General features: G+C 33.6%; 1 protein-coding gene across 7 annotated transcripts in view; it reads left to right on the plus strand.

Moving 5' to 3' along the window:
* The window catches only part of plekhg5b (pleckstrin homology domain containing, family G (with RhoGef domain) member 5b), a 156,751-nt gene that overhangs the window by 36,367 nt on the left and 100,384 nt on the right, over positions 1 to 20,000 (plus strand). For 2 of the 7 annotated variants that reach the window (XR_015523913.1, XM_087307661.1), the window contains exon 1: positions 917 to 1,000. The exons of 4 other annotated variants lie outside the window; for them this stretch is intronic. Coding sequence is in view for 1 of the 3 variants with exons in the window: in XM_087307659.1 (XP_087163785.1) it covers positions 19,671 to 19,712 (42 nt within the window). In the remaining 2 variants the exon portion in view is untranslated. Of the gene's footprint in view, positions 1 to 916; positions 1,001 to 19,318; positions 19,713 to 20,000 lie in introns of those variants that run through there. One more of the 7 variants, XM_087307659.1, reaches the window with a different exon arrangement.

The following is a 20,000-nucleotide window of genomic DNA, read 5'->3' on the forward strand; positions in this document are numbered from 1 at the left end:
TCATTACAGTCACATCACATGATCCCTTCAGAAAACTTATTTGTTATTTATGATCAATTGAAGTTCTTGCTCAATAGAAGTATTTGCAAAAGCTCAGTTCCGCATACTGTACACTCACTGGACACTTTATTAGGTACAGTACACCTTACCAGTATTACGTTGGACCTCTTTTGCCTTCAGAACTGCCTTAATCCTCCATGGCATGGATTTAACAAGGTACTGGAAATATTCCTTAGAGATTTTGGTCCATATTGACAATAACATTAAGCAGTTGCTGCAGATTTGTCGGCTGCACATCCATGTTGCTAGTCTCCCATTTCACCACATCCCAAATATGCTCTATTGGATTGCTGTCTGGTGACTGTGGAGGCCTTTTGAGTACAGTGAACTCATTGTCATAATCAGGAAACAAGTCTGAGATGATTGACGCTATATGAAATGGAGTGTTATCCTGCTGGAAGTAGCCATTAGAAGATGAGTACACTATGGTCTAAAAGGGATAGACATGGTCAGCAATAATACTCGGGTTGGCTGGTACTAATGGGCTCAAAGTTTGCCAAGAAAATATCCCCCACACCCATACACCACCAGCATCAGCCTGAACTGTTGATACAAGGCAGGATGGATTCATGCTTTCATGTTGTTGACGCTAAATTCTGATCCTACCATACAAATGTCGCAGCAGAAATTGAGATTCATCAGACCAGGAAATGTTTTTCCAATGTTCTTTTGTCCAATTTTGGTGAGCCTGTGCGAATTTACCCACTGCCACCTCACGTATCCATCTCTCCTCTACCCCTAAATATACACGTTCGAAAGTCTTCATTTTAAATTCCTTACACAATAAAACCAAATGTGTCAAAAAAGCAGCATGACAGGTTTCTGCAGTAACACACACTGAACTCTATGTGGCGGCAGAGACTCTTTACATCGCCTACGTGTGTCTGAATGAGAAACAGAAAACCTGACGACGTACTATCACTGCTGTTTTCTTCCTGAGGTAAAACTAAAAAACAATTTTATACTCTGTCATTAGTAAGTGTTGCTGCCTTTAATTGTGCAACTTGTAGAGGTGAGGCTTTCCTGTTAGGTCCTGTAAGAGCGCGAGGTTGATGACAAACAGCAGTGTAAATATCTGAATCACCCTCTGCCTCATTTTGTGCTGCAAACCCAGTCAAGCTAATGGATTGTTTTTATTTATGGTTTGGTGTTAAGAGTGGTGCTGACAAGACTAGGTAAAGTGCATGTCTTGGTGTTTCTGGAGTTGAATTTTGAGAGGGACTGCTTTTAAGCAGTTGTGAAAATGCTGTGGTGTGGCGTTTGTGCAACCTATTATTATAAATCTGTCATTTAAGTAATTATAGTAAGTCTTAAAGATTAGCTGTCAGAGATATAACCTGACGTATTGTATGGCACAGACTCAAAATCAGGTTTTGAGTGTGTGTTGAATATGTTTTACTTAACTAATATATTAAAATTGTAACACTTTTGTTCATGTACAAATTCACCCAATGGCATTACCAGCTTATGAGTATTTATTAAGTATGATTTTTTTTTCTACACTATACATGACAAAAGTCTTGTTACATATCCAAGTTTTAGAAACAACAAATAATAACTTGACTTCTAGTTGATCATTTGGTATCAGAGGTGGCTTATATGAAAGGCAAAGGCCTCTAGATTACACTTAAATGGATAAAATATGATCATGCCTTGATTTTTAAATATCTAGTTAGGACCGTAAGGTCTGACTTTGCTCAGACAAAAGTCTCGTCACTGAACAGAAATAATGTCCAGTATAGAATAGAAAGTTTGCAGTGGGAAAAGAATTAACATTGTGTCTGACTCCCATGAGCTTGGAGGACTGCATCCATTCATCTCTGCAATCACTCAAATATCTTATTAATAAAGTCATCTGGAATGGCAAAGAAAGCGTTCTAAAATTATCAGAGTTTTGATGTTTCACTATAATAGTCTTTGCTGCTGTACCATGGCTGTAGCAGGCACAATGATTTATTTTACCGGAATGAGAGTATAGTCCTTAGACAGAAAGAATTATTGAAACTCTTTGGTCATTTTTAAGTGATATGGTTTAATGCAACAGGGATTCTCATCGGAGTGATCAAGCATTATCAGGGTGTCTGTCGGGTCTTTAAAAGTCTTAAAATGTCTTAAATTTCAAAACTATTTTAGCCCCTAAAGTCTTAAATTCACTAAAATATTGTCTTGTTTGTCATAAATCATTTTTGGTTTAGATATTTTTTATTGATTTTCAGTTTTTCAAATGAGAAAGAACAATACAAACCCCAGATCGATATCAATTCAAAAGTGGTATAGCGCCAAAAATTAACAAATATACAATTGTACATGTAGATTTAAATACAAATACAAAGAAACAATAATAATATTAATAACAATAATTAAAAATAAAAACAAAAAAAATTAATAAATACATTTTACAAACATATAACCATACATACCATATGTACAGCAAAATCTAATTATTTGAGATTTTTCACATAATTTTGAAAGGTTGCCACACCTTAAAAAATTCCCCTCCGAGTCTCTTAATGAAAACTTGAATTTTTCCAAATAAAGACAAGACATAGTTTCTCCCAAGTCATTTTTAGCAGGTCCTAATTATCCTTTGTTTATGTAAAGCTACCCAATCAATTCAAAGCATCTAAACACTATTAATGCAAAACTTTTAGCAAATCTCTATTTATAACTAATATTATAAGAGTCTGTTGTGCATACATCTAGTTTTTAAAGTGTTTTATTTGAGTTATGTTGAAAAAATAGAATGTATAAAACTAGGGTTTGCTTGTTTTGACACATTATTTAAAATATGTGGCTAAGAAATAATTAATTAATTAATAGGTTTTTTAATAGGACAGGTAAAAATATTTTTTTATGCTAGGCTATTTAAATCTGTTGTATTTAGCACTATACAATTCTTAAAAATTTCTTTCTTGGTGGCCTTAAAAAGTCTTACATTTGACTTGATTACTTGAAACCCTGATTACTTTGCTACAGCAATCCACATGTAAAGATTTTAGGGGATTTTAGATGTTTTTTCGCATTAAATACCACCAAGCTTCCCTTACCACATAAGAATTGTATGTCTACTTTACAACTATTGTCAAAAGTATGAGAGAACATTGTTCATATTCCTTAAACATAGTGGCGGTGCCCTTGTTTGGCTAACAATAGAAACTGCATGTCATCTGGTGGTCATCTTTGGTACTGCAGCCAAACAAAACCTTACTGAAAGCTCATATTTTTGAGATATCAACTTTAAATTTGGAATATAATTTGTTCAGATTTTTAGCTTTGATTTTGTGTAAATTTTAGGCTAAAACGGGTTTTGCAAAGGACATTTTTAAATAACATAATAAAATATACATTATGCATCCATAACTTTTGTTTTGTCTAACGTTTTGAACTTTTCACTTCAGCTGCAATCAGACATGCATGTTTTATAAAATGAGACCAAACTTAAATATACACACCAAAGTATTGATGACTGGCTTTCAATTCCGTATTTTGTGTTTTCTATTTATTTACGGTTGTGAATTGCATTATGGGATGTTGATTTCTGCTCTGTCAACTTCTGATGCTGAAAATTCAACTCTACAGTTTAACAAATTGACTTATATTGACATTTTAGTATGAAATTGTATAATGTTAAGAAATAATATATAGTGAAATAAGTCTATAAAACAACAGAAAATGTACTGGCAGTTTAGTACAAAGTTTTGTTTACTTTAAACTATTAAAAATGTTAATAAAAGTCACGTGTTTAAAACTTTTCAAGGTTAAAAGTTGCTGGAAGAAAGATTAAAGTCCTAATGCAATTCAAAAGCATAGATAAATGTGGGAAAAATAAAAAGATGAATCACAAAATACAGAAAACTGCTAATTTACAGATATTTTTACTGTAGGAGAGCAGTAAAGGAGCGTATTTCTTTGAGCATTCCTTTTAAACAGTAGTATCTGATATTAGTAAGTGTGTAACGGGCCTCTGGAGTCTACAGCTTGTATCTTCAGATGTGGGATTTTGTGTTTCCAGTGCAAACGGGCCAGTCTGAGCGTGTGCTTCATCACTCAGAGCCAATTACCTCTATTCACTGTTCAGTGGCCGACAGGACTAGACAAGGTGCGGATCATCAGGGAAAGAAATCCACCCCGCCAAAGACAAACAGCTGAAGAGATCAGAGAACGGCCCTCACTTTCTCTATAACACCTCATCCTGTCCTAATGAATCCTCCCGCTCATCCGTCAGTCTTCAGGGAAAGCCTCACTTTCCAGATAAATTCAGGGTTTTTTCTGTTTCCTGGTTCCACTATTAATCTCCGAGCTGCCGAGCGATCAAACACATGCATCTCATTTGGCCGTCGCTTCTCATTTACGTCTGCTTTTTTCCAGTTATGGAACTAACAGTTAAATGGTTTGATTTTCATTACATAAGCAATGCATAAGTTAGTTTAGACGGTGACAAGCAGTTCATGAACACTCTATAGCTTCTTTTTTCATTGTACACTACCTTACAAAAGTTTTAGAAACAAGAAATAATAACTTGACTACTAGTTGATCATTTGGTATCGGAAGTGGCTTATATGAAAGGCAAAGGCCTTTAGATTATGCTTATTTTACCAAAATAAAATATGGTCATGCCTTGATTTTTAATTATTTAATTAGGACAGTAAGGTCTGACTTTGCTCAGACAAAAGTCTTTTCACTTATTAATGATATTCAGTATAGAATATAAAGTCATGATGCAGTGGGAAAAGAATGAATATTGTGTATGACTCCCATGAGCTTGGAGGACTGCATCCATACATCTCTGCAATGACTCAGATAACTTATTTAAAAAAGTCATCTGGAATGGCAAAGAAAGCGTTTCTGCAGGACTCCCAGAGTTCATCAAGATTAATTAGGACTTTTGTCAGGTAGTGTATATGTTATTGGTACAGTAGGCATGCAGAAATTTCGTTTTTTTAGCCTATCATTGCATCTATGTATTTACTTGGGTAAATGTGTATAAATATATCTTTTTGTTCAGTTTTTATATTAATTTCAGTGGCATTAATGAATAATATGTCAGTGTTTATAGGATTTATTGACAATACAGTTTGTAAAGTAATATTTTTCTGTCTTTAAGTAGCTCTTTTTTATGAGAGGCTCTAATTGGTTTTGCATTGTAAACCTTAAATAAAATAAGTTTTTATTTATTTATTTATTTTATTTTTTTATACATGTTTAAGGTTTTTTGTTACTCTCAAAATAATTAATACACAATGCATATACATCTGCAGATGTTTTTCAAACTTTTGTGCAGAAAAAGAAAAAAGTATCCACATATTCTGTCTGGCTCTGGTTACTGGATGGCCTTTTTAAAAGGGTTAGTTAGTTCACCCCAAAATTAAAATGACCTCATTTATTCTACCTCATGTGGTTTTAAACATTTATTTATTTTCGTTCTTCTGTTGAACACAAAAGAAGATATTTTGAAGAATGTTGGTTTTTAGAAATATTTTATTTTGTGCTCAACAGAAGAAAAAATTTTGAAAACGTTTTGAACAAGTAAAGGGCGAGTAAAAGATAAATAATTTTCATTTTTGGGTGAACTACCTGTTTAAACATAGAAGGCTGAAATGGATGATACTTTTGTCTGTAATCAGACTGGTTGAGTTTTTTAATTCAATAATTTCTCCCAACTCAAGAAAGACTGATTTAGTATTTTAGTACTTTAGTAAAACAAACAAACAAAAAATGTTGAATCATTTGAATGAATCATTTGTCTTATTTCATAAAATCATTCACTTCACCATTTAACTTAAGGGCACATGAATGTATTATCTAATTACTGACAGAAGAGAAGTATTTAATGATATAGTGGTGGAATGTTTTGACACATTTGGCTGCTGAATTTTGTTGCATAAAATAGAATTATTTATTTTACGTTTGTATTTAATAACATTTTACTATTTCTTTTATTTTATTTTATTTAATTAGATTTTTAATGTCTTTTTAGATTTGTTATTCAAAAATATTTTTTCATTTTAATAACATTTTAACATTTTAGTTACATTTTAATTTATTATTTGATTTCAGTAATTTAATAAATAATAATAATTAATACATATATTGTTTTATTAATATAATATTTATAAATAAATACATTTAATAAATAATACAATTAATTATTTATATTTAAAAATTTATTTTAGTTTTTACATTTTTATTTTTAATTTGTTTATTTTATTTAGCTTTTAATTAATAATTAACTTTAATAATAAGTTAATAATAATAATTACAATAATAACAATAATTTAAACAATTATTGTTAATTAACTTTTTAAAAAAGAACAGTTTTTTTTATTTAAATTTATATTATAGTTAGTTTAAACTCAGACAGTCAATGACACTAAAAAAAATGACTTCTGCAAAATTGTTGCAAGCAATTAATGTGTTAAATGTAAACAAATTAAATGTAGCAATGTTCAGCTTAATTTGTTTGTTTGAATTCAGCCCAAGTAAATTTTTTACAACCACTATACCTTAACAAAAATGTAGTAAATGTAGCAAGGAATCATCTTTAAATAGTTTTTTTTCAGTGTAATTGTTTGATCCAGTTTACAAAAATGGTTTGCTTTTGAATCGATCTGATTCAGTTCTTCAATACAGTTTATGGTGTGCAGATTTTCAGTAATTAACAAAGTCATTCAGCTCTGTTGTATTAAACTACTTTAATAAATCATTTTTAGTTTATTTAGAGAATAAATTTAACCCATACAAAATTATGAAAAAATGATTGATTACCAATGAAAAAAAGGATAATTTAAACTTATGACTGAAACTGTTCTTAAATTCAACTTAATTAATAAAATCTTTAGAAAGTCACAACTTTAAAGCTTCTTTAAATAAAGTCTATTTCTCTTCGGTGGTAGCACGGTGGCGCAGTGGTTAGCACTGGCACCTCACAGCAAGAAGGTCACTGCATGGTTCGAGTCACAACTGGGCCAGTTGGCATTTCTGTGTAGAGATTGCATGTTTTCCCTGTGTTCTGGTGGGTTTCCTCCATGTGCTCTGATTTTTCCCGCAAGTCCAAAGACGTGCTATAGGTGAATTGAGTAAACTAAATTGGCCATGTGTGAATGAGTGTGTATGGGTTTTTCTTAGTACTGGGTTGCAGGTGAAAGGGTATCCGCTGTGTAAAACATATGCTGGTTAAGTTAGTAATTCAGTCCGCTGTGGCGACTCCTGATTTAAGCCAAAGGAAAATGGATGAATAAATGAATGAATGAATAGATTTCTCTCTGGCCTTTTCCACAGAAGAGTATCTACTAACCATGGTGGCCCTCCGAGTGTCTGTGAATCTACAATTAATCAATTAGGTTCGATCAAGCCTAACGTCCACAGTCACGTAAAAAATCTTGGAGTTACTTTTGACACTGAGATACTGTTCAACAAGCAAATAAACTCAGTCGTCAAAAGTGGTTTCTATCAATTAAGGAACATTGCCAAACTGAAGCATTTTCTATCTTTTAAAGAGCTGGAAACCATCATTAATGTTTTTATTATGTCCAGACTGTACTACTGTAACTCTTTGTATTCAGGAGTTTCACAGGCATCAATTGCACGCCTGCAGCTGGTTCAAAATGCAGCTGCTAGGCTTTTAACTGAGACAAAAAAAATTCTAGTATCTCACCAGTTTTATCATCTCTTCACTGGCTCCCAGTCCAATTTAGAATTCAATATAAGTTATTGCTACTTGTTTTTAAAAGTTTGAATGGTCTGGCACCGATTTACATCTCTGAGCTTCTTCACTGGCACACTTCATTGAGGCCAATCAGGTCCGAAAACACGTTTCAGCTAGTTGTCCCCAAAACACAGTTGAAATCAAGAGGTGACAGGGCTTTTTCTGCTGCAGCCCCACCGACTGTGGAATGGTCTGCCTTTACATATCAGGTCATGTTCTTCACTTGGTGCTTTTAAGTCTCATCTAAAAAAACACCTTCTGTCTCTTGCCTTTGATTGTAATTAATTAATTTTAATCTGTTTCATATATTTTGCTTAATTTTTATATATAGGTATAGATTTTGTATGCTGGGGCCTCATGTATCAACGCTGCGTACGCACAAAAACTTAGCGTACGCCAGGTTTCACGCTCAGAATCGCTCACGTTTGGATTTACTAACAATGAACTGAACGTGGGAATGTGCGCAGGTTCACGGCAGCTTTCTGGCTGGCGTACGCACATTTTTTGTGCGTGTCTGTTTTATTTCCATTGGCGACTCCTAGAGGCAGTTGTGTTAAATTCCTCTCTACAAAGTGTCTGAGCCTTGCAATGGCAGCTGTATGAGACGGGTTCATATAGTAGGTATGTAAGATTTCCATACCATACAGTTGACCAGCTAAACATTAAAGCACAATTTGCAGCGGTCGCCTGTTTTCCCGATGTAATCTGAGCCATCTACTGCACGCACATTGCAATAAAGACACTATCTGAAGATGAATTTGCATGCGTGAATCAGAAACATTTCCATTCAATAAATGTGCAAATAAAATATGATGCACAAACTTATTGATGATTCCTACTTGTCTTCCTCTTGATAAATAGTGGGCAAAATCTGATATGTAGCGGGGAAAAAAATAAAGAATTCATTAAACGCTGGATTCGAGCCGAGATTATGCTCGAACATGTCTGTACATGATCTCATGCTTCTTATGAGGTGCGCCACTGAGACTGCTAAGGGTACTGCAACATTTTTCAGTTATAAACCACACTATTTCTTTTTTAAATGCACTCAGTGCGATGTTCAGACCCAACTGTGTTAACTGCATCAGCTAAACTCTCCCACTCTATTTTTTTCTTTTGTTGTTAATTCCGGAAAACAAACTTGCAAATAACACCGCTTTTCTCCGGTCTACCTCCGAAAGCAGCACCTCCAATTCACATTCTGTTCAAAGTTTCTCTTTTTGCTTGATTTTGCCGTTGCTTTTTCGTTGGGTTTTTCCATTAGCATAGTCATTAGCATATTCATACGGGGGAGGAGGCAGGGAGGGGTTTTGTGCTCGTGCATGTTGCGCTCAGTTTCACGTTCATTCGGATGTACAAAAGAATATGCGTGAGATTTGGCGTACGCAGTGTTTCATACATCTGAATTTTTTTCTGCGTACGCACATTTACAGCTTCGTGCGTACGCAATGTTTTAGTAAGATTTCCACGCAAGTCTTCGTACATGAGGCCCCTGGTCTTTTTGTAAAGCACTTCGGTCAACATCTGTTGTTTTTAAATGTGCTCTATAAATAAAGCAAACAAACAAACATAACCATGGACATTACATTTCAGGGATTTTTACTTTTTAAATGTGTATTTCCACCCACTACTGATTTATGAACTTCACAAATTTTGCATATTATGACTTAAAAATAAAAGTAGCCTTTTGGATGTTTTAACAGGTTTTTCTGGCCTCATATGGTTTTGCTCTCTTGCATATGTTGTCTTTCATTCACATCTAAATTATAAGCCGTGAGCCTCGCTCATAGATTAATTTTCCCCACAGATTGTAATGTCATTAAATAACCACCGAAAACATAAATCCAGCTTGAATGGACAAGGTAATGGCTCACAAGATGAAATGAGTGAGTGAAGGCCCAGTTGAGTGGTTTTCTTCGTGAAGGAATGGTACGATTACTTCACTTTTGTGTAATGGTTATAGACCGCTTACTGTCTGTTGGCATGAGGATGGTGGACTGGGTATGAAAATCTACCCGCCAGAGTAAGATAATGGCTTTTCAATGGGGAGTGTTTTCATTCATCAGTAGTAGCTTGATGAAACTCTTGAAAATGGAAAAAATGATATCAGATTTTTGGTCCTATTTGTAACAGTGAACATTGGAGGCTGTGGCAGTTTGAGGTGTTTTCTGGGCAGGCTTGAGGAAAGAAGCTGTTGCGTAATGTTGGTTTCTGGGAAATGGACCATTAAACCATTCTGCTTGTTGTATAGCTGTCAGCGTTGCGCATGATGTCTAGTTGCTGGGCTGAGCAAATCAGTCCTGAGAAGTTCACAGGGATAACCTGAAAAGCAGAAAACCATTACCCTGAGACATGCGCTAGACATTTGCCTGCACCACACTGTTTGTTTTATTTCTTTTTTTATTTCATACAGTTTTATATATATATATATATATATATATATATATATATATATATATATATATATATATATATATATATATATATATATATATATATATATATATATATATATATATGTATATATATATATATATATATATGTATATGCATATATATATATATATATATATATATATATATATATATATATATATATATATATATATATATATATATATGTATATGTATGTGTATATATATATATATGTATATGTATGTATATGCATATATATATATGTATGTATATGTATATATATATATATATGTATGTATATGTATATATATATATATATATATATGTATGTATATGTATGTATATGTATATATATATGTATATATATATATATCCAAAAATTCAAAATTTGTTTTGTTTCACTTAGTTTCTTTTAGTTTCTGTTTTTGTTTGTTGTAGTTTGTTTTCGTTTCGTTACTGTGTGTTTTTTATTAAATGAGTAACGGTTGTTGAACACAACCAAAAATTCTAAATGCATTTTTTTTTTGTGTTTTTTTGTTTTGTTTTTGTTTAGGTTTTGTTTCATATAGTTAAGGCAAACATATACACACACACACACACATATATATATATATATATATATATATATATATATATATATATATATATAATTTATTATTATTTTTTTTAAGATTAATTATTCTATATATATTGTACCAAGACTTGCGCTATAGATTTGCCTGCAATATACAGTTTGTTTTTTATCAAATGCGTAAAGGTTGCTGAACGCATCCAAAAATTTAAAATTTGTTTTGTTTACTTTCATTTAGTTTCAGTTTTCGTTTCTTGTAGTTTGTTTTTGTTTCGTTACTGTGTGTTTTTTATAAAAAGCAGATTTGTCGGCTGCACATCTCCCATTCCACCTCATCCCAAAGGTGCTCTATGGGATTGAGATCTAGTAACTCTGGAGGCCATTTGAGTACAGTGAACTCATTGTCATGTTCAAGAAACCAGTCTGAGATGATACATTCCACATTCAAAGTCACTTAAATCACCGTTCTTCCCCATTCTGATGCTCGCTTTCCACTGCAGCAGATCGTCTTGACCATGTCTACATGCCTAAATACATTGAGTTGCTGCCATGTAATTGGCTGATTAGAAATTTGCGTTAACAAGCAGTTGGACTGGTGTACCTAATAAAGTGTATGTCACTACATATTTTCAGTGAAAAGTTCAATTCTGACAGATTCAGGTTTTTTGTCATATTTATAATGGGAAAGAACAGGATTTATTTCAAATAAATATGTTTAGTAACATTATTTCTATGTAGTAAAAAAAAATGCATTATAATTTTCCCTTATAAAATAGCTGTTATCAAAATGTATTAAAACATTTCTAGCAGAAAAACATTAATATTTTTTCTAAGTATCTTATGACACTGATAACCAGAGAAATTATTTTAAATTCAGCTTTGAATTATAGAAAGAAACTACATTTGATAGTATATCCATTAAAAAAAAATTTAAAACATTTAGTTTTTCCTGAACTTGTATTTGGTTAAATGAGCAGAAGAGTCTCAAAAACAGTTAAAACATTAATACAGACCATTACGTTTTGAAGAGCGGTTTGACGGACAAGGAATTTAGTTTTCAAGATTGAAAATAAGATATTCTGACAAAAGAGGCGATGGAGCGGTCATGAGTCATGACACACGGGCAAGAACATCTAGTGTCCTTAAATTTGAGAAAAAGCACTAGATGGGTGTCAGCTGTGTTGAAGCACTCGTGCCACATCTTTTCAGTTTCTTTACCTGAAGCACCTGAGGCAAATTCAGGTAATTGTATTGCTTCTGTCTGCCTCTTTAAATATAGACTCTTTTAATTGCGGCAGACAGCAGGGGTTTTGGAGGATGAGACTTTATAATCCCCAAACACACTCTTATCTCTTATTTAGGGAACAAATCTGAGAGGAATTAGACATTGTTTATCCAAGTATGAAAATGTAATTGCAATCAATCCTGTATCTGGTATTTTCATTCTGTTAAACACAAAGAAGATATTTTGAAGAATGTTGGAAACCTGTAACTATCAACTTCCATAGTTTTTTTTTTTCTTACTGTGGATGTCAATGATTAAATCTTCCAACATTCTTCAAAAACATATTCTTTCATGGTTTGGAGAAAGTCGAGGACGAGTAAATGATGACAAATTTTATAAGTGGGTGAAATGTCAAAAGAAGTAAGAACTGCTTATGTCAGGGGCTGACAGAATTATTATTATTATTTTTTTTTAAGTTACGATACTAAAAACGGGAAGTTAAAACAATACAGGTATCAATATATCGGCCGATATTCTACAGTATATTTGCATATTGTAGTACAGTACCAACCAAAGGACCCTTTTCCGTTCTTGTGTCCAAACTTTTGACTGGTACTGTTCATAGAACACAGCAAATACATAAAAATAATAGATAAGGAAACACATTTTTTTTGTGTGCTGATTTATAAAGGAGAGGCACAGCTTTTCCAAATGTAGACATTCAAATAACATTTAGGTAAAGTAAACATAAAAAATAAGCATATTTAATGACATAAAACATATATAATAAATAACATAAATAAATGATGTTAAATTAAACTTATATATGTCGGCGCCAGTGATGTAGTGGTTAGTGCGTCGACACATGCACTCCGGTGCCCGCGGTGACCCGGGTTCGATTCCACCTCGCGGTCCTATGCCGATCCTTCCCCTCTCTCTGCTCCCCATGCTTTCCTGTCAATTCTCTCTACTGTCCATTCAAAAATAAAGGTGAAAACAAAACAAAAAAATTATATATAACTTATGTATAACTTGTATACAATAGAGTGCGCTCTGCTTTCTAACTAAGTAATTACATTTAAAGCAGCAGTTATATATTCTGTGAAATATGTTTTAAATATGTTCATATCTGTGCCAGATTCTCTACTGTATTGGCATATCGGCTGATAAAATCTGCAAAACTATATATTTTCCTAATTGTTATTTGAGTATCTACAAATTCTGTGAATTATTTTTAAAAAAAGGTCATATCGGCAGCAGATTCTCTAATGTATCAGCATTTCGGGTGATAAAATTGGCAAAACAATATATTTTCCTAATTGCTAGTTGAATGTCTGCATATTCTGTCAAATTGTTTTTTAAAATGTTCATATCAGCGGCAAATTCTCCAATGTATCGGCATATCCGCTGATAAAATCTGCCAAACAATATATTTTCTTAATTGTTGTTTGAATGTCTGCATATTCTGTTAAATACATTTTAAAAATAATTCATATCGGCAGCAGATTTCCCAATGTATCGGCATATTGGCTGATAAAATCTGCAAAACTATTTATTTTCAGGATTGTTATTTAAATGTCTGCATATTCTGTGAAATATATTTTTTAAAATGTTCATATCGGCGGCAGATTATCCAATGTATCAGCATAATGGTTAAAAAATTGGCAAAACAATATGTTTTCCTAATTGTTATTTAAATGTTTGCATATTCTGTGAAATATGTTTTAAAAATTTTCATATCGTCGACAGATTCTCCAGTGTATCGGCAAATCGGCTGATAAAATCGGCAAAACTATATATTTTCCTAATTGTTATTTGAATGTCTACATATTCTGTTTATATTGGCGCCAGATTCTCCAATGTATCTGCATATTGGCCGATTAAATCAGCAAAACTATATAATTTTCTTAATTGTTATTTGAACGTCTGCATATTCTGTGAAATATGTTTTAAAAATGCTCATATCGGCCACAGATTTTCTAATTTATTGGCATATTGGCTGATAAAATCGGCAAAACTACATATTTTACATATTCTGTGAAATGTTTTTAAAAAGTTCATATTGCCCGCAGATTCTCTGATGTATTGCCATTTTAGCCAATAAAATTGACAAAACGATATATCGGTCAGGCTCTAATGTTGAGCAGCAATTTTAATGATCGCAGCAAAACGCAATGTTAAATATGTTATTATTACTTTTAATCTTGTATTACTTGTAGTCTGCGAGAAAAAGCTGGATTTGCTATTTGGATGTGCAAAGCTGGAAGCATTAATAGCAACTCATCATCATTAGTGTGTTTGTATTTGGTGCTTCTGCATTTGTGTTGCTGGGAAAGAAATACAGTGACATCACACCTAGCTCTATTGTTTCTCCAGACCTGGCTCTATGGAGGCTCTCTAGCCATGAAAAAGCAAATTGGTTTTTAGAAGGCTTGCCAGACGAATGCACTAAACTAAACCCAGTTCATGCTGATAAAAAAGGGGGTGCGGAGGTCATTGTATGGCTGTGGTTCTTATATACTGCAGTACCTCAGCCACCTAAAATAATTCCTTAAAGAACCACTGTTTTTAAGTCAAGTTTAGAATGATTCACACTCTGAATGCCCAATAAACAAAGTAAGATAAAACCAACAATTTGTTCATTATATTAATAACTCAAGCAAAAAATAGATTTGTTTAGGAGCTCCTGAATCTTAAGTATCTTTTTGTCGAGTGTGTGTTTGGTAGAAATGGGATTTTTCTGACTTACAAGTACTGGTGCGTTCAGTGCATTTTAATCCTGGAAATACATCGTTGATGCAATAAGAAAGCAGAACTAAAACCCTCCCTTTCAGAGTGTTTTTTTTTTCTTTTTTCAAGGGTGTGGTGTTTTCTTAAGTATTATGGTAAATCTCTGTAAACTGACGTTGTGCAGTCTTCTGTTTGGGGTTCATTAGGATTTGCTCTTCATGTGTTTGACTGACAAACCTTATGTGAGATGATCAGCTTTCAAAATATTCTTTGCTTTAGCTTCTCCTATAGCTCAACGTGCCAGTTTTCAGACTCTTTGGCAATATTCACACCAACACGATTTTTTTTTAAATCATATTTTTGGAATTGTGTCCACATTGAGTCTGCATTTTTAGGCAAGGAAAATATACAGTCAAGCACCGAAATTATTTATAGCCCTAGCCTATCTATAGCCCTTTTTTGACCAGAAATGACACTGTATACTCCCAAAAGATAATAAGATGATGTACAAAAGGCATCATTGTGGGAAAACTATATTTCTCAGCTTTTATTTGCAATTGAACAAAAAGTGTCACGCCCATAATTATTCATACCCTTCTCAGTAATCAATAGTAAAGCCTTTATTGCATATTACAGCAATAAAACGCTTCATATAATTGCTGAGTGGCTTTTTGCATGTCTCCACTGGCATTTTTGCCCAGTCTTCTTTTGCGAAAAGCTCCAACTCTTTCAGGTTGGTGGGTCTCCTTGTCCTCACTCTGATCTTTAGCTCTCTCCACAGATTCTCAATTGGATTTAGGTCGGGACTCTGGCTGAGCCACTGCAAACTGTAATGTTTTTGTCTCCTAACCATCAGTGTAAAAAAAACTGTGGGTTCCACACAATTCCTCCAAGTTGTCACAACGCAAATCAATTTAGTTAACTTGTTAGCTTTTACAAACTTAAGTTGAACATAAAACAATAAGGTTCTCCCAAAATAATCTTAAGATCTTTGCTGTTTCTACTCATTTTAAATATGTAGTTTGAACAAGCAGCAAAAGTCAATTCATGAGTGATTAGGCCTCATTTCAGGCTTGGCTATATCTTTCTAAAGTGGATACATATGAAAGCACTGTATTCGTGTCACAGTGCGGACTGTGCAAATGGAGTCTTTTGAAAACAACGGGATCTAGGGCTGCATGATATTGGAAAAATCGGACGTTGTGATATTTAGTTTTTCTGCGATTACATATTGCGATATTAATATGCAATTTCACTAGATGACTTGATTAGCTTTATTTGGATAAAAATCATTCATTTAGGTGGATTGTGGTGATTTTATAGGGTAGTGAATGATGTGTAAAACATAATAAACAAATTACAATGATAGATAAATTAAGAGAGAAGAGAAAAAAGTAAAATAAACAGTGCTTTATATTCAAGGTACAGAAATTTAATAATGGAATGTGATGTAAACATTGTATAGTCTTCGTTGTATTAATAATTCAGTAAAAATATTTTTAAGTCACAATTATTGTAATTTTTTGTGCCTAAATGCTTTAAAATCTATTGAAATGCCTTTACACACATGTAAATGATAAACGTTCACTGTTATGGTTATTCTTTGCAGTGACTCAACAAATCTCATGCGTACTAAGTTGTGGTGCTGGTCTACTATAATTCCAACTGTTCATTGTGGATGAACGCATTGCGATATGATCAGTTCAGCTAAAATGGTTGCTGACATTGTACAGCAGTGGTTTTTTGGATGCTTTCTGTTTTGACAGCATTGTTAAAAATTAATGTCCTTTTGCTACATGCTCCAGATTGCTTTTCTTCAAAGGACACAGAATGTTTACTCAGAGCTGTTGGTTTGGCTCGTCTCACCGTCTACATTCTAGCTCACTTTTGCAAATTTATACTTCTGTGTTACTTGCAGCAACAACTCATTACTGCTGTCGAGGCAAAGACTTGGTGCCTCGACATCTTTCGTGAAATGTTTAAATTAAGCGAAATGTTAATAAACAGCAGATGCAAAATACTTTGACCGGCGTCATTTTCATCTTAATGAAAGCGTTTTCAGTCTTTTCAGTGTGGATGACCAACTTTTGGGAAACAATTGAAAGACATTGTGTGAATGCAGAGCTTTTTTAGATGACAACGTCAGATTAGTGTAGACGTAGGGTGCAGTCAAGCTATGCTATCTAAACTGTGTGGCCTCTGAATCAGGCCCAGGCGCTCTTCCGTTGGCCGGCCCTGGCCCAGATGGAAAAGGCGTCCCAGAGCGCGGTTCGGTTGGGCTTAGTAATGTGAGTGCAAAGTTCATCTGACTAGAAACTGAAGACGCGACGTCACTTTTAAGGGACTATTTCATATGGATTTATTAATCATTTTTTCTTTTTAATGAATGCAAACTGTCCTAGCTTATTAAAGATACAAACCCCTCACTGAACATCAGCTGCACCTTCAGCAAACCTCCTAATACTTGCAGCACGAGGACTTTATGATAATTTATAAGCTTCAAAAGTTGTTAATCTGTTCCTCAAAATACTTGATTGTCAATGCATCCCTAACGACTAAAAATAATACAAAATAAAAGCAGTGCCCATTGTGCTGAGAGAAAGCATTTGTCTTCCTGTTAAACGGAACAGTAGGGTCATCGATGATGTAAGCGTTGTTCGTGCAGGCCATTGGGGGGAGGGGGGACAAGCATGCTTTGGCACGGTTCAAGGCAACTGCACTTAGTGTGAGTATGCCCTTTGTCTCTGTTCGATCAGATTTTTGTAAATATTCATTTGGGTAATACTTTATAATAATACGTTATAAAAATGATAACTTTCCATAAAATTTTTTTTTTTTGTCCAAAGGTACATTTTGTTTTTGTAAATCATTACATTTTAATTTGACAATGGACTTTTTTAACCTAGGCCCAAAACGTAAAAATATTAAATATTAAATAAATGATAAATAAAATCCAGCCACATAATCCTCCTTCACTTTTCATGTAAATAATGCAAAAAAATATTAATTGTGTGAATTTAATGGTGCCTTGTTAATTTTTATATTTCCTTTTTTATTTCATTCAAATCATGACCTGACAGTTTTTAAAACCTGTGTTTAACTAATTAAAACATCTATTTTGAAATAAATTTAAAATGCAAAATAAAGTAATATATGCAAATACACCAGGAAAGTGTAGTTGGAAAAGTGAATGGTCTGTTATTAGGCATGGGTCAGTATAAGTTTCTGACAGTATGATTACCTTGGATAAAAATATCACAGGATTGAGATTACTTCTCTAAAATATGTTAAATATCTGGATTAAAAAAAAAAAACAGGTTTTACCCCATTGAACACAATATGTTTTGTTTTAGGAAACATTTATATTATTTTGGAACAATAAACATGTCAGGCTAAATAATTAAATTAAATCATTGTCGATTTGATTTCCGCTGTCTTCATTATTTTCAAAAATAAATAAAACATAAAAAAAAAAACTTTTATGTGGTTTAGGGATGGTATAACAGAAAATTTAAGCGGTTTTAAAACCTCGACTTTTCCAAATCTGTTACACATTTATATGCAGAAATAATGTACAAGCAGACCGCCATGATCACAAAATTCACTCCGACAAAGTTTTTTTTTTTCGAAATAAGTGTTAGGGATTTTTTTTTTTTGTGATAATGTCCCCTAAGGTCCACCTGACTTTACACTCTTTTCATTCATTCATTCATTTTCTTGTCGGCTTAGTCCCTTTATTAATCCAGGGTGGCCACAGCGGAATAAACCGCCAACTTATCCAGCACATGTTTTACGCAGCAGATGCCCTTCTAGCTGCAACCCATCTCTGGGAAACATTCATACCCACTCATTACACTCGTTACACTGCTACTTAAAATAATGACCATGAAATGATTAATTAGACCTGAAGTAATTTGTTTATTTAGATTTTATTCATTAATTTTCCTTTGACTTGGTTTAGTCTCTTATTTATCAAGGGTCGCCACTCTGGAATGAACCGCCTTTTCCATTAATTTAATTTAATTTGTTTTGATTATTTAAAAGATATGAATCTAAATTCATTCAAATTTATAGCTTCACACAAACCAGTCAGAAATGTACGGACACCAGAAGGGACGTGACAGTGGGAAAAAGACATTTTTATATTCATTTCAACGTGCTTTTAAGATTAAAAATACACGAGAAATATGGGAAAATACTGAATGATAGGATGATAGCGGGATAGAATGGTAAAATACAGGAGAGTCTTGGCAAAAACGTGAGGGTTGACATGTATGAAGTGAACAGGAAGTGTTTGTGGAAAAACCAGGGAACGCAAAACATCTTTGCGAGGGGAAAAAAATAAATGTACATACTTTTTCTCTGGTTCAGTATTTTTTTCTTTCACCCATTTTTTCCCCACCATCACATCCCTTCCGGGTCTCCGTAGAAATGCAGAAGTGCTCACATATTACGTAATTATGATTTAATATCTTTAATCAAAGTATGATGACATAACTATACCCTGTCATTTTCCAACTTTCTCTTTCCCCTTTTAGTGCCTTTGGCTAACTATGTCCATCATTTCCTCTCCTCAAGTATTATTAAAGCACTTCATGTGAACAGATTTTCACAGACAAGCTTCATATGAAGTCACAGATGTCTGCAAGACTATAAAGAAATGTGTGTGTGAGGGCTTTTTAGTAAACAAACTGGATTTTTCAGCCTTGCTCTTATCAGATTATATCTGACATCTTCTTCCTCATGCACACTCGCATAGAGGCAGTTAAATAAACAGTGCTTGAGGGGCTAAACAGCACCCACGCTGGAGGAAATCACACACACGCACACACACACGTAGAGCAGCTTATGGAGTTATTAGATTGAAAGCACCTCAAATCCTGGCAGACTGCAGGGGAAGGTGCCGTTTGCTTTGGACGGAGAATAGAGGACTGCGCTTTGTCGCACAAAAGTGTGGAGCAACATGCACTCGTGCAAACACGCATGCGATCCGGACCGGCTAACGGTGAGCGCAGCCTCTGATGTGTCAATAAGGAGACATTCTTCATTATTTGTGCCTATTTGTATGTTCGCTGGTTTATTTTTCTTGGATGTCACGTTGTCTCATTTGTTATCATCATGTCGATGCTTGCTTATTTACTTGTCTTGGTTGTCATGTGACTCTCATGTTTTTTGTTGTTGATGTGTGAGCACACAGATTTTTTAGCAAAATAATGTTTTTTTTTTTAGTCATGTGTAGAACATTTACATATAGACATTTGGCGAATGCTTTTTTCCAAAGTGACTTACAGTT

The sequence above is a fragment of the Danio rerio genome, chromosome 23, assembly GCF_052040795.2.
Source record: "Danio rerio strain M-AB ecotype USA chromosome 23, GRCz13ab, whole genome shotgun sequence".
NCBI lineage: Eukaryota > Metazoa > Chordata > Actinopteri > Cypriniformes > Danionidae > Danio > Danio rerio.